The sequence below is a fragment of the Tamandua tetradactyla genome, chromosome 1 (genome assembly GCF_023851605.1).
Source record: "Tamandua tetradactyla isolate mTamTet1 chromosome 1, mTamTet1.pri, whole genome shotgun sequence".
Lineage (NCBI taxonomy): Eukaryota > Metazoa > Chordata > Mammalia > Pilosa > Myrmecophagidae > Tamandua > Tamandua tetradactyla.
This window is the reverse complement of record NC_135327.1, coordinates 51543190-51557870: the sequence shown is the minus strand read 5'-3', so window position 1 is coordinate 51557870 and position 14681 is coordinate 51543190. Positions and strand designations below refer to the sequence as shown.

The following is a 14681-nucleotide window of genomic DNA, read 5'->3' as shown; positions in this document are numbered from 1 at the left end:
TCTTCTTTTAAATACCTTTGAAGCCTCATTCTTAGGCTACTTTTCATCATCATTCAATTTATACTGTGTCCAGGCAACATGACAATAGTAAATCAATTTTTTTTTCCTTAAGGGAATCCCCTCCAAATTTAGTCTAATTATTTAAAATACAGCCTAAAGGGGACATAGCTGGCACATTATGAGAGTTCCCCATGGCTAGGCAATACTAGCAAAAATCATGAAGACAAACCTCAAGACAGGAATTTTTCAGTCAATAGGTTTTCAAAGAAAACACGGCGCAAACGGGCTGACCGTGTGAAAGCATTCACAGGTTAGAAGGGAAAATATCACACACTTAGTTCAGGGAAAGTCTTAACTTTAAAATCACTATCACACAAATGTGCCTTGTGCTTACCTACAGTAGAAGTCTTGCCCAGAACCTCCCGCCTCAGTCCTCTAGGCAGCTGCTAGGCATAGAGCTGAGGGATTTGGGAAAGCGTCCGTGGCTGTCAGGAATCAGATCAGGGCTGTGTCTCAGCAGCATGGGGTTATTACAGGAGGACTGGCAGGGGATGGGAATTTCTGCTTGAAGAATTTTTTTTGAATGAAAGTTTGGATACCTTTAATGTTCTCTTACCCTAGTATACCATATGCCAATATTTCTAAACTCTCATCTACATGGCATACCTTTCATTCACTGCATCCTTCAAATCTGCTTGGGCTATGCACAAGTCCCTTTCTAACTTAAGTTCTTCTTTTAGGTGATGAACTGCATATGTGGCAGCTAGTGCCTTTTCTGTGGCCGAAAATGCAGCTCCTAATGGGCCATGGCCACAGTGGCCTGATGGGCCTCCTTTTTCTTATGAAATCCTAACAGTCCTGTGGCCTGCTGCAGGAGTACTAATAGTCCAACAGGCAGTTATGGGCATCCCCATTTTCCTTCACTGGTCCCATTCATCTGGGAGGGCAGCCACCCCTCTCCACACAGGTGTTGCAGGCTATTCTGGGATTCCCCCTGGGGAGTCTCCCTTCTCAGTGTTCATGCCTTTTATGACCAACTCCTCTTTGGTCTCCTGGCTGGCTCACCATATGTTCCAACCTAGCTCTTGTGGTGCTTGGGTCGAGGCCCAAAGACCAGAGGACATGTCAGTCATGAATTTTAGCTAGGAATTATGAACAGAAGAGAATCTTCCATGGAGGTTGGCAGCCATGGAATTGGAAGTTAATGCACCACAAAGGGGGCAGGGGAAGTGCAAGAAACTTATAAGTCCCCCTCCCCCCCCGACCCAGGAGATGACCTTTAATGTCTGTCGCTGTCATGTAGGCGGCTACATGACCTTAGGAGAATCCCAGGCTGTAGATCCCCACAATACTGTTTGGTCACATTCTTAAATGTCAAAAACCAGTTAAATAATCTTGATTGCCCATTTTTGTAATATATCACTGTGTTTCTTTGATTTTATTTTTCCTTGAAGTCTGTTTCACCTAATATCATTATTGTTATACCTCCCTTTCTTTCTTAGCATGTGCCAATTATATCTGTTTTTAATCCCTTCATTTTCAAACTTAGTTTTTATTTTTTTCATATTTCTGGAAAACAACCATGATTTCCCCCAGTCTTAAAGCTATGTCCTTAATAGGAGAATTTAACCAATTCATATTTAGTATAATTACTTTGTTGTCATTTTATTTTGTTTTCCATTTATCATGCTTCTTTCTTTTTACCTTTCTACTCTTTTTAGGTCTTCTTTTTTTGTTTTTCTTTGTTCTTTTTGTTTGTTTTCTTTTTATTTTTTATTTAAGCCTTCTTTTTAAAAGGCACTCATAAGATTCTTCATATCCTCCTCCTAACTGGAAGTTAAACTTTCCATTTTTTTCTATATGAAAACTCTTAAAATTTTAATATCTATATTAAACTTACATTTTTCTGTCAATATCTAGAGTTTTTATTTTTTTATATTTTTATTTTTGGGAGGTGAGGGGTGCTTGGCAAGAAATCGAACCTGGGTTTCCTGTATGACAAGTGAATATCTAAAGTTTAAGGGTCCATATTTTACTCCCAAAATGATTTTATGAACCTTTGTTCCTTTCTTTCTTCCTCTACTATGTCACTTGTCACAACTCCTATACTGATAAAAATCTGGAATTTATTTGGGTTCTATGCTACTATTCCTTTCTTTTTTCTTTTTTCATTTTCTTATACAGTAAATTAAGAGAAATTTCACTGTTTCTTTTTACTTTTTCTCTTTCCTATTTTTTCTTCCCATTACTTCTCATCTTTTGTTTCTCCAGTTTTCTTTTTCTTCTTAACAAAATGTATTACATTAAATCTTTCAGAGTTGGTCACTAATCTTTCTGATTCCTTATAAGTCTGTAAATATCTATATTTTCCCCTAAAAGTTGAAACATGATTTGAATGGACACGGTTTTAATTCAAAGTCGTGTCCCTCAAAACCTTAAAGTCATTGCCCTGTTATTGGACAAAGGCAGTGAGTTCTTCTGCTTGATAGGGGCATTCAAATGACCAATTCCTGAGATACCAGGGTTTCAAAGAGGGAGAGTTGATTGCTAGGTGCAAAGCAGGAGATCGGATGACCTATCAGCCCAAAATCTGTCTCCCTGAACTGTAGTAATTCTGTAGTTTTATAGTAACAAATGTTGGGCAGGTTTTAGGATAATGAACATAATGGCTCCAGATGATGTAATTAGAGGTGATCTAATTATTGAACATGGCACAGATTGCATGCTTAGTCACAGAATGTATGTAAGGAAATGATGGCCTTAATATGATGGGCATGATTTGTAGTATTATTTTGAGATATAAGTGACTTAGAGATTTAGATTTAAGCCACTGTGAATGTCAGGTGGGTCCATTTTGGTTAGATCCGGGTCTTTTTTTTTTTGGTTATCAAGATAACTTTGGAATTGGGGTGGCTTAGTTCTGACCTGACCTAAGGCCCTTCATTAATAATATTCAGGGGCTGTCTTTAGTGATCACAAGACTGCAAAGTTGAAAAACCAGTAAAATAGGTACAAGTGAGATTCAGTCATAAGGTTTTCACAGAAAATCACAAAGGCCCAATATAAAGGCTACATATCGTTATCAGAGATTGAGGCAGCTGGATTGCAGTTCAGAGATTTCAGGTATTTCCCTCTGTCTACTCTAATATACTAGAAAAGTAAAAAGGAGTATCTATGTAATAATTCAGTTATCATAATTATTCCTTAACTTCTAACTTCTCAGTTGCAGTCCCACTGTCTTCTTGTGTTTAATATCACGAAGATATGCCTCATGTGAGTCTTTCATTCACTTCTAGATCATCCTTTCTTTATGCATTGAGAGATTTTGTAATTTCTTTTCATAGTTGTGTTCTCAATTTCACCACTCCTTATGTTTAGGTATGTGTATGTTTTTGCTCCCATAAATACTGCCTGTGAGCATTTGATTTGTCTGTTGTAAGGACTCAAATATTCAAGTTTGAGAAATGTTCTTCTACTATTCTTCTATTACTTTGATAATTCCCATCTCTCCTTTGCCTCTATTTTCTCTCCTAATAGAATTTCTCCTATTAGATGGTGGTTGGACCTTCTGGTTCCATTTTTCATATCTCTAAACTTTTGTTCATTCTTTCTATTTATTTTTCTTTTGCATCCTGAGAGAATTCCTTAGCTCAGCACTCCATCAGAGTTCTCTTTACACTTCAGCCACCTATTAAGAGTTTTAAGTCATAAATGTTTTTTTTTTTTCAATTTCTAGACTCTAAAGCTGACTTTTTTTTTGGTGGGGGCACTGCATCATCCAGAGATTGAACCCATGTCTCCCACATCGAAGGCAAGCATTCTACCACTGAACTACCTATGCACCTCTATAGCTGACTATTTTGAGGGAACGAAATATACTCCTCACTGTGTAAATACCAGCCATACTTATGTCATAGTCATGTTCTGTTTATCTCTGAACTACTTGCTGTTTGCAGCAAACCTCTTCTTTATGCAGGTTGTAGTCTATGGTTTCCTTCTGTCATCTTACCCCATCAGATGTTTTAAAATATATATATCTTATGTTAGGGGATTTGGAGAGGAAAAGGAAGCTTCTCAAATGATTACCTCTGGTATTTCTTGATGAGGTTATTTTTCCAGGCTTACACACAAGAAGGAAGAATGTTGGCTTCTGAGGAGGGGAAGAAGAGAAAAAGAAGAAAATTTATAACTTTGAGTAATTGAAGAAAAAGATTTGCAAACACATGAATAGATAGTTAACCTTTGATCCTCAATTGTTAACTTTGATTACTAATGAGTTCTATTTTTTTCATTTCAGGTCTGAATAAATCATGGCCAAACCTTATGAGTTTAACTGGCAGAAAGAGGTTCCCACCTTTTTGCAAGAAGGAGCAGTTTTTGATAGATATGAAGAGGTAAAGGGATGTTATTAATCTTTTATCTCAAAACATGCTAATATTTAACTTTAATTACAGTGTTGAGTAAATATTCTTCAGCATGAGTAAGAACATCTGTGTATTTGAGATTTATAATTTGGAATAGTTGGAAAGAGGCAAGCTGTGAGATATAATGATAGTAGAATTTATTGAGCCTCAGTATGTGCCAGACAACCTTCTGAGCCCTTTAAATATATTACTGATACCAATCAAAAGTGGTGGGTTCTCTGCCTAATGTGTTCAAATGACCAATTTCTGAGACCTTTGCTAGACCAAAGCAGGAGATGAGACAGGTCTCCCAGAACTGCAGTAGCTCTAATAGTTTTATAGTACCAAAGATGTGCCGGTTTTAGGATAATGAGCACAGTGGTTTAAATTGGTGAGGTTAGAGATGCTCCAATTATTGTGTATGCACAAATTGAATACATGCTTAGTCACAGAATGTATGTTAAAAAAAAAAGATAGTGGCTTTAATTTGATGGAATAATTTTAGCATTATAGTGAGGTATAGATCACTTATAGGTTAAAGTTTAAGCTACAGCACGTGTCAAAAGACAGGCCCATTTGGTTAGCTCTAGCTCCTATCAGGATGCCTTTGAAATTGGGGTGGGTTAGTTCAGAGCTGACTTATTAGGGGCTGTCTCTAGTGCTCATAAGACTCTAAAGGTGAAAAACAGGGGTTACAAGTGAGGGTCAGTCACAGGTGTTTACAATTAGAAGATAGTGGCTATATAGTTATGCAATCACTGTTAGAAATTAAGGTAGCTATAGTACAGTTCAAAGATTTCAGGTATTTCCTTCTGTCTTTTCTAATATACTGGAAAGTAAAAAGAAATGTCTGTATTAACAATTCAGCATCGTAATCATTTTAGATCCTAACTTCTTGGTTACATTACTTTGTTAATTCCTCACAATCACTTTATATAAGGTACTTATTGTTAGCCTTGGTTTACCAATGGGTTTCATGTTGTAATCGTTTTTGCTTAATTAGTGTTTTGGTGAAGCTTTCCACATAAATTTTCTATTTTGTATAAGTTTAACAATGATTGAACTTCATGCAGTCTGTTCCTGTGCTCATTTCATTTATACATATTTGCCTGACCAAAGCTTTGCAAGCCTCTGCTTCTGTCATTTGTTGTTTTGGGGGATGGCTCGGGGCTTCTTGTAGAACTGGGGCTTTGGGCCACCCATCTGATTAGAACACCTGGATTAGAGGAGTTGAAGCCTTAGTTACACTGTTAGTACCTGGTTTTTCTAGAAGTGTACTTAATTTGAGGTGACTGGGGCAGGGATTTGTGATCAAATGGTGTTGTCTCTAAGGCAGAAGTCAGAGTTGGTTCCTTTCAAAATCAGTGAAATGCAAATGGCGGCTAATTGGCCCTCTGAGAAGTTCAGGTTGCCAATATGCTGACAGGGTCCTCAATACTTGTTGCTTTCCAAAGTCGGTATCATAACCCTCTCTAGATTTATATGAGAGCTGTCAGGAGAACACAGAGTAAGTTGTTACAATGGACTGTTTTCATCCATTTTATACAACTTGGCAGAGAAAGCCAAGGACTGGCTTAGATGCATCTTGAAGCTGTCGTCTCAATTACACTTGGTCTGGGTTGGGTGCCAGGGTAGTTAGGGTGAAGGCTGTCGGTTTTTATTATGAACTGGTGAGAGAATTATCTTGCCCAGGGTCTGCTAGAGCAGCCCAAGAGACTCGCTGTTTTCTAAAGCAGTTTCCCAGGCTCTTCTAATAATTCAGAGGAGGTCATTTTGAAAAGATTGAATGTCATCACTGGCTGAATATGTATTCTGTCATGTAAGCAAAACATAGTAGAGGAAAAAAGTACTTTATTTGTGATAGAGTGAAGCATGATTTAATAAACTGAAGATTTATCATCATTTGAGTATTTGTATTTCTCATGATTATCTTTGGTTATCAATCATTACAACTCATATTTAGAAAATATGGATTAGCTGTACTTTTACAGTCTTTGAGGTGCTTTTTTTTTCTAGGTTACTCTGAAAATGAGATAAAACTAGAAGGAAGGTAACCTTGAACAAGTATGAAATCCAATAGAGCCATGATTTCAACTTTATATGCTATTTTTTAAATTAATTAATTAATTAAAAAATTAAGAACAAACAAACAAAAACATTAACATATCATTCCATTCTACATTTATATGCTATTTTACTAGGATGTTAGGCAAAAAAAAAAAATTTTTAACTTTATAAATTCTCTCTTATAGCAAAATATAAAATCAGAAAGCCAAGTGATATTTCAAGCTGTACTGTAAGCTCTTGAGTAGCTAGGTATGTTCAGTTAGTTTTTCTTATTATATCCCAAGCCTGTCCAGTGCATTTCTTTGTATCATAGCCCTTCAGATAGTCAAGGCAACAAAGTATAACAGAAAGATGTGTTTCTACAGCCTGTATATGAACAGTAGTGAGAAATGACAGCTGACAAGCAAGTGGGAGAACCAGAAATTAGAGAAAACAAACAGAACTCCAAAAGCGTCATAGTGGAGGGCCCATTTTGTAAATAGATGCAAACGCTTTGCAGTGTCATATAACTCATGCTGCCTTGAAGGCCTGATGTACCAGGTAAACATTACATTATGTTCCTCATTACTTGTTTAGAGAAGGCAGGGAAGTGCTTTAAACAGTGGGTGAGTACTCACTAAATGAGAAAAAGTTTAGCACAGTTTTAAAATATATATTTCGTCAAACACAATAAATGCACCTGCACTTAAGCAGTTTCTTACTCTTCATTACCCAGGAGTCTCTCTATAGTCAGAATTTCAGGAATTACATAACATATCCATGTTTGTTGTGGCATCTGATTGTACTGCTATGCCGCTTCTAAATCTCATGTCTTCCAACGTACAAATTGCTTAAATGCAAAATAGAGATTTTTTTATTGCAAAGGAGAGATACAGCAGTGCTGTTAATAAGACACTTGTAATCCAAATTTCTCAAACTCAGCCATATTAAAGGACCCATATTAGAGGACCCAAGACCCCATCCCCTGGCAGGTCACGTCCTCTCTCTCATCCCAAGAAATCCCAGGTGCTGATGCTCTCTCATGATTGTTCTCATCTTCCAGCACCTTTTTACCTCTTTTTCTAAGACTGTTGGAAGACAAAGTCTTCTCTCTGCCTAGACCCATTATACCAACAAGTCCCAGGAACACAGGGATGTCACATAAAGTAGACTTTTACTGAAGATTTAGTGGTCGCAGAGGAGAGTAAAAGGACACGGCAGGATGGACTGTAAAACTGAAGATCGGAGACTGCACGTAATAAATCACATTAGCCAGCCCTGCCTAAGGCATCCCCTGCCCCGCCACCCTCCACTGTCGCTCCTTTGGCACCATTCTGCCATCAGGGTGCATGCTCCTGTTTCTTCTGTTTTTTAATCTGAACCCTTTTTCAACTCATTCTCTTCTTTTCCAAATCCCATTCCCTCACTTAAAAAAAAAAAGTCCTTCTTCTCAAACTAAAGGAGCAAAACTGAAAACTCCAGTGCCTTCTCACCCTGAGCAGAGCAGTGTAACTCCCTTTTACCTCATACTCTTCCATCTCGACTCTCCTGAGACCTTCCCTCTTCTTACATGTATTTAAAACAAGCACAACCTTTTTTAAAAAGAGCTTTATCTTGAAGAACACTGCCATCCCTAGACAAGCTCTGTCCAACAGAGCGATCTGCCATAATGGAAAAGCTGCCTGCATTTGCTGTCCATTTGGCTACTGAGCATTTGAAATGTGGCTGGAGGGACTGAGGCACTTAGTTTATTAATTTTATTTGTGTGGCCACATGCAGCTGGTGGCTGTCTTATTGGACAGAGCTGTTCTATACAGCCAGTTCACACAATATCTGGATTGAAAAATACTGTCCTCCTTTCCCAGCATAAAGAAATCGTTCTCAGTTTGCGTAACTGGAATCCACAATTCTCATCAGCCATCTACTTCTTCCTAGTGGCAGCAGTGGAAGAGTTCTATACATCTTATAGAAAAAATGAGTTGTCTTAGTGGCCTGTTCCATTGTCCCCCCATCAGAGATCCCAGCTGCGGCTAGCCCTTATTCTTAGCTGCAGACCTTGCTGTATCTGAGACACGATGGTGTGGGTTTTTCTACCAAAGCCATGGTCTTTTATATTAGCTCTTCCCACCCTCTAAGCCAACACAAACATTTGTGGAGCCAGCTGATAATCGAAACTCCTGCCAGGATAATTGAAACAAGCAATTATTGTAGTAGCCAGACACAAGAGAAATATCAGCTGAAAGCAATACCAACCTAGGGCAGGGTCCGGTGGGAGCTGGGCTGAAGGTGGCTTCTTTAAAGGTGGCTCTAAAATCAAAAAGTGGCTTATACAGTGAAGCTCAGAAAAGCTTACATGCCACCCATCACTTATTAATGAAGCAAAGCTACCTAAGAACTTTCAAAAAGATATAAACATGATTCATAAATATTTTGACTTAAAGAACATTGAACTCCTTGGTATGGACACCAAAGGATGCAAAAGGTCGTTCCCAGGGCATCCAAGAAATAGTTCTAGGTAGTTAAGATCAGAAAGCTGAAATAAGTTAGCTGCAAAACTGGTTAATGTCTTATGGAGCAACTCAGCTATAACTTTTGGAGTTGTCTTTTCTACCAGACACAAATCAGTATCATCTCTATGGAACAAAGAACATTTGCAGCTTATCCATCCAACTTCAAGGAATCTGACTTTAAGATTCCTTACTGATTCCTTCCTGACTACAAGAGGTAGTGATTTGAGGGTACTATAAAACAATAGTAAGCAGTGAAACAAAGGTACGTCTTTCTAGCAGAATAAGTCATTCTTTGGTGGGCCTATTAGTGCTTCAATATAAAATCAAAAGGCTTCCAAGTTTTGAATAATTGAAACTAAGTTGCACTTGCAGGGACTAGACATTGGACTCTGGTGGAGTAGGAGGTAGGTGGAATTATAGCACATCATTATATTTTCAGTGAAGGATATCTACAAAGTTGTAATAATCATGACAGTAGTTTTCCAACTTGTAGATAAAACACTTAACTATTGAGGAAATAAATGAAAAATCTACTAGCTTTGTCTATGTAAAGTAAGGGTACAGGCAATGTTGGGAAGTAGAAGAGGGTGGCGGGAAAACCAGAGGGTGAAAATAATCTTAGTGAGAGATGATGTTTATAACTGATGGTGCATGAAATAGAGGCTTATGTCTGTTTAAAGTATTAAAGTCAGCCACAAAATAATAGCATAATTTCATAATTGGAGTGGTACGAAAAAAAGTGGCAAAAGCAAGTTAATTGGATTTAAATTCCTGAGTTTTTATCCTAAGGAACCTATTACTACAAGTGCCTGGTGGATAATTAGTTCAGCTACAGGCTCTCTTACCTCGAATCTTACTTTCTTCTGCTTCCAGTCTATCTCCCCTATCCCCAGCTAGAATGGTGCATGCATCCCAGCTCAATTTAAAACAAAACAAACCAAAAAATGTTTTGCTGTCACTTAATTATCCATCAAACTAAGTAGAAACTTCTGAGTTTGAAAGACCAGATGTTCAGCACATGGCCCCAGATGTCCCTCCTCCCTCACCTTCCCCCTTCCCCAGCTCGGGTGCTTGGGGGCAGTATGTGGCAGGCGTGTGTCCTACAGGATGAAAGGAATTGGGAAGGGGCTGTGGGCAGAGAGGACTCCTGCTGAGGCTGCAGAGAGATGCCTCCTTCACTTTGAGTATGGATCGACGGGTGAATGCAAGTTAGCACGCTAAGATGAGGGGGGAGTCTGCTCATGTAAGGGCACCCGTGTGACAGCACGGGGAAACACGCTCAAGACCACTCATGCTTAGTGTCTCCAAGGGATGATGATGCCAGGGTTCTCAGGATACAGAAATGATGCTTTTTTCAAGTTTTGAAATCATCTTTATTTAGAAAGAGGTGTTTCATGCCAAATGGTTATTTTAGACTTTCATAAGATTTTTTTGATTTATTAGGTTTTTATTCTAGCTTGCAATTTTGACAATGCCGTGCTTTTTTGTTTATTTTTATTTTTTATTGATAAAACAACATACAAATACTCCATATGTGGTTTACAATCAGTGGCTCACAATGTCATCACATAGCTTTGCATTCATCACCATGATCATTTTTCAGAACATTTGCATCACTCCAGAAAGAGAAAACTCATATCATACCCCTTACCCCTCCCTCTTGTTGACCCACTAGTATTTCCATCTACCCAATTTAATTTAACCATTGTCCCTCCTATTATTTGTTTATTCTCCATCCATATTTTTTACTCATCTATCCATACCCTATATAGAAGGAGCAACAGACACAAGGTTTTCACAATCACACAGTCACATTGTAAAAGCCATCTCATTATACAATCATCTTAGTGAATCAAAGCTACTGGAACACACCTCAGCTGTTTCAGGTATTTCCCTCTAGCCACTCTAATATACCATAATCCAAAAAGGGATATCTATATAATGTGTAAGAATAACCTCCAGGATAACCTCTCAACTCTGTTTGAAATCTCTGTCACTGACGCTTCATTTTGTCTCATTTCTCTCTTCCCCCTTTTGGTCAATCATTTTCTCAATCCCTTGATGCTGGGTCCAGGCTCTTCCCAGGATTTCTGTCCCACATTGCCAGAGAGATTTATACCACTGGGGGTCATGTCCCACGTGGGGGTGAGGGGAAAAGCAGTTTATAAGATTTTATAAGTGCAACTTTCATGTCTCTCCCTACAAGAATGATAGTCATTTTTAAATTAACCTAATGAACTTGGATATTGGAAGGCTGATGTTTGGACCACTGCCTACTTGTGAAAGCTCCTTCTCATAGCTAGCTGCACATCAGGATCACCCAAAGAGCTCTTCACAAATACCAGTTCCTCCCCACCTTCTGAAGTGCTATCAAATTGTTCTGGTTTGGGACTCAGAGATCGGTATGTTTTAAAATGCACACAGGTGCATGTAATATGCAGCCAGGGTTGGGAACCTTACCCTAAAGTATTTTCTTTTGCAACAATGATGATGCCATGTTTCTGAGCCTGTGATCTGAAAATTAGTTATTGATCAAACCTAGGTGGAAGATGATATTGTGACTTTGTTAGCCTGAACTGAAATCCTCTGTGTACAGAATGGTTTTGGGCAAAAAATACTCTGGCAATTTTAATATTGTAATTATACTTAGAGGTAATAGTGAATATGTGTATATTTATATAGGCATATTACAATGTATACCGTGCGGATTATCGTATTAAAATAATTGGGCTATGACAACTTATATAATGGATTACTTAATCTTGAAAACAATGGACCCTTCAATGATTCAGAAAATGTACTTTGTTTTGCCAGAGGCAGGGCTTATAAAGTACTGAGAGAGCAAAGGAGAAAGTATTGTTTTAGAGAAATGAAATTCAGAGTAGAGTAATCTGGAAAGTATTTTTTAATGTCATTGTTATCTACAACTTAAATATGATATATTTAGTTAATTAACCACTGTTCTGGAAGCCAGAGATGTGGTAGTGAGCAAGAGAGACAACGACTCAGTCCTTTGGGAGTTCACAGTTCAGTGACAGGAGACAGACATTAAATCAGTGAGCACAGAAATGAGCAAACATATTTCTAGTAATGTTAAATGCTATTATCTGATTAAGAGAAGTGATTAGAAAGAGAGAGGTAATCCTGGGAAGCAAGGTAAGGGGGTAGAAGCTTTATTCAGGAGGTGACATTGTGGTGAGACTTGTGAACAGACGTGCAAAGGCCCTGAGGAAAGCATAATCTTGATATACTGCAAAAGTAGGATGAAGTTTGGAGTGGACCTAGAGTGAAGAGGCAAAGTAAGAGAATGTATTAGTTTGCTAATGCTACCAGAATGTAATATACCAGAACTGAGTTGGTCTTTATAAAGGGAATTTATTAGGTTACAATTTTACAATTGTAATGCCATAAAAATGTCCAAACTAAGGCATCCAGGGAATGATACCTTAACTCAAGAAAGGTTGATGGGTCCAGAACACCTCTGTCAGCTGAGAAGGCATGTGGCTGGTGTCTGCCTTTGGCTTCTGGTTTCAAACAGCTTCCCCAGGGGCATTTTCTTTCTGCATCTCCAAACGTCTGGGTCTCCTATTGGCTCAGTCAGCCCTGTAGCTTTTCCAAAAGTGATCCCTCTTAAAGATTCCAGTAAGTAACCTCACTTTGAATGGAGATGCAGCTCCATGGAAACCACCTACTCAAAAGGTCCCACCCACAACTGGGTGGATCATATCTCCTTGGAAACAACTTAATAAAAAAGTTTCCACCCTACAGTATTGAATCAGGATTAAAGAACATGGCTTTTCTGGGGTATACAACAGTTTCAAACCGGCACAGAGAAGTCAGAGAAGTAGGTAGAGGGACCCCTCATGTTGATCAGCAGGTCTCAAAGTGTGGTTCCAAACCCGTAGCAGCAGCAGCAGCATTTTGAAACTTCTTAGGAATGCATTCTTGGGCCCATCCCATAGATATATTGAATCAGAAAATCCATCTGGACATGGGTCCCACAAAATGAGTCTTACTAAGCTCTTCGTGGGATTTTTGCACACTCGAGTATGAGAACAAATGGTGTAGAACAGGGCAAGGAATTGGGATTTCATTGAGATTGGAATGAGAAGCCTTTCTCAAGTGTTACTTTGGAGGCTTTGTCGAGAATGGGTTGAAGGCGGCCCAGAGCATAGGTAGGAAGTATGAGAGTGTGGCTGAGAGAACAGCAAGCTGGGATCTTAATCCTGCACGTACTGGCTGAATCTCTGTGGGCAACTGTCTTATGCTCTGTGGGCTAGAAAAGAGAGATGTTAAGGCAAATGGGTCTGAAGAGTATTGGTTTTTTATCTCCTAATGATCTTAGCAGACCTGTCTCAGGCCATGTAACTTCTCCCTCACATGACAAAGCTGCCACCAGACTCCTGGTCATGTAATCAATTGGCATGGACCCTGAAACAACCCAAAGCAGCAACTGGCCAGCATCATCTAGGCTATTAAAAAAATACTCACACCTGTTCCTTCTTCTAGATCAGCCTTTGAAATGAAAGTGCTGATAATATTATCTGGTTGCTCATGCCCATGAAATTTAGAGCTTATTGTCATCCAAGCATGTCATGTTGAAGGGAAAGGTCTCCATAGATTAGAGAGTTCTGGATAGTAACTGGACTTGAAGACAAAACTGGGTTAAGCCTTGACGCTGACATTTACAAGGTACAACCTTGGGCAAGTCACTCTACCTGTGTGATGGGCCTCAGTCTCATCTTGAACCTGGACAGCACATCTATGCCAGAAGATCCCTGCAGGTGTGACCAAGGCAGCCAGTGTGTGCAGGTTCCCTTCAGACTGCAGGTTCCCAGGTGTTTAGTCCAGGCTTTATGTTGTGTTGCAAGTGCTTACCCAGAATGTTCAGCCAGTAACAACAGATTAATGCTAAGAACTGACCCATAACAGCTCTTTATGGTTTGCATTAATAATTGAATTTCTAAAGCTTCTGGCACTATAACCAATGGTGTGGAACTTATCCTCCCTTTCTTTCCTGCCTTAACTCAGAGTCAGGGGTTAATTAAGAAAAGTCCAGGATAGTCCTGGTTTCTACTACGTAGATCCATAGTGCATGTTCAGCCTTTCAGCTGTGGGCAGGGTTAGAAGGGCAATTCCAATAACAACATGATAGACCCACCCTCCACCACCATCTCCCTTTTTATGTTTGAGTTGGAAGTAAGAAGAGCCACTGGCCTTGACCACAAGGAAAGGTGTTCATTGATGGGACAATGAAATGCATATTAGAGGTAGATACCAAAGAGTGCTAAGTTATATGGACAAATATCCAAGAATTGGGAGAACTGAGAACCCTAAATATACTAGAGTGATAGAGGATTTCCCCTAGGAGGAATCACCAGACCACAGGGTTGGTTGACTAGAATGGGTGTTCTGAAGAGTAATAGGTGAAATTACAGGGAGGCACACATGGCAAGAGCAAGCTTAGTTTGAAGTTCTACTAGGAGACTTTGGAATAAAGAGATGAGGCCTCAACTGGAGGAAAAGAGCAGTTCCTGAGTAATGAACGTAAAGAGTCAAGGGTTTAGGACTCAGTTGTTAGTAACCATATCAGCTTTTACTAGATAGCAAATTGCTCCAAATCGTCATGGTTTGAATCACCAACAGTGCATGGTCTGTGATTCTGTGGGTCAGCAGTCTGGGGCCAGCCTTAGTTGGGCACACTCGTGTGCTTGCTGAGTTG

General features: G+C 39.1%; 1 protein-coding gene across 16 annotated transcripts in view; it reads left to right on the top strand.

Annotated features, from left to right (window-relative positions):
* Window positions 1-14681, top strand: part of PLCB4 (phospholipase C beta 4) — a 399612-nt gene that overhangs the window by 241545 nt on the left and 143386 nt on the right. For all 16 annotated transcript variants that reach the window (XM_077115609.1, XM_077115566.1, XM_077115557.1 and 13 more), the window contains one exon: window positions 4298-4394. In XM_077115609.1, the coding sequence (XP_076971724.1) occupies window positions 4311-4394 (84 nt within the window). In that variant the 5' untranslated portion in view covers window positions 4298-4310. The remainder of the gene's footprint in view (window positions 1-4297; window positions 4395-14681) is intronic.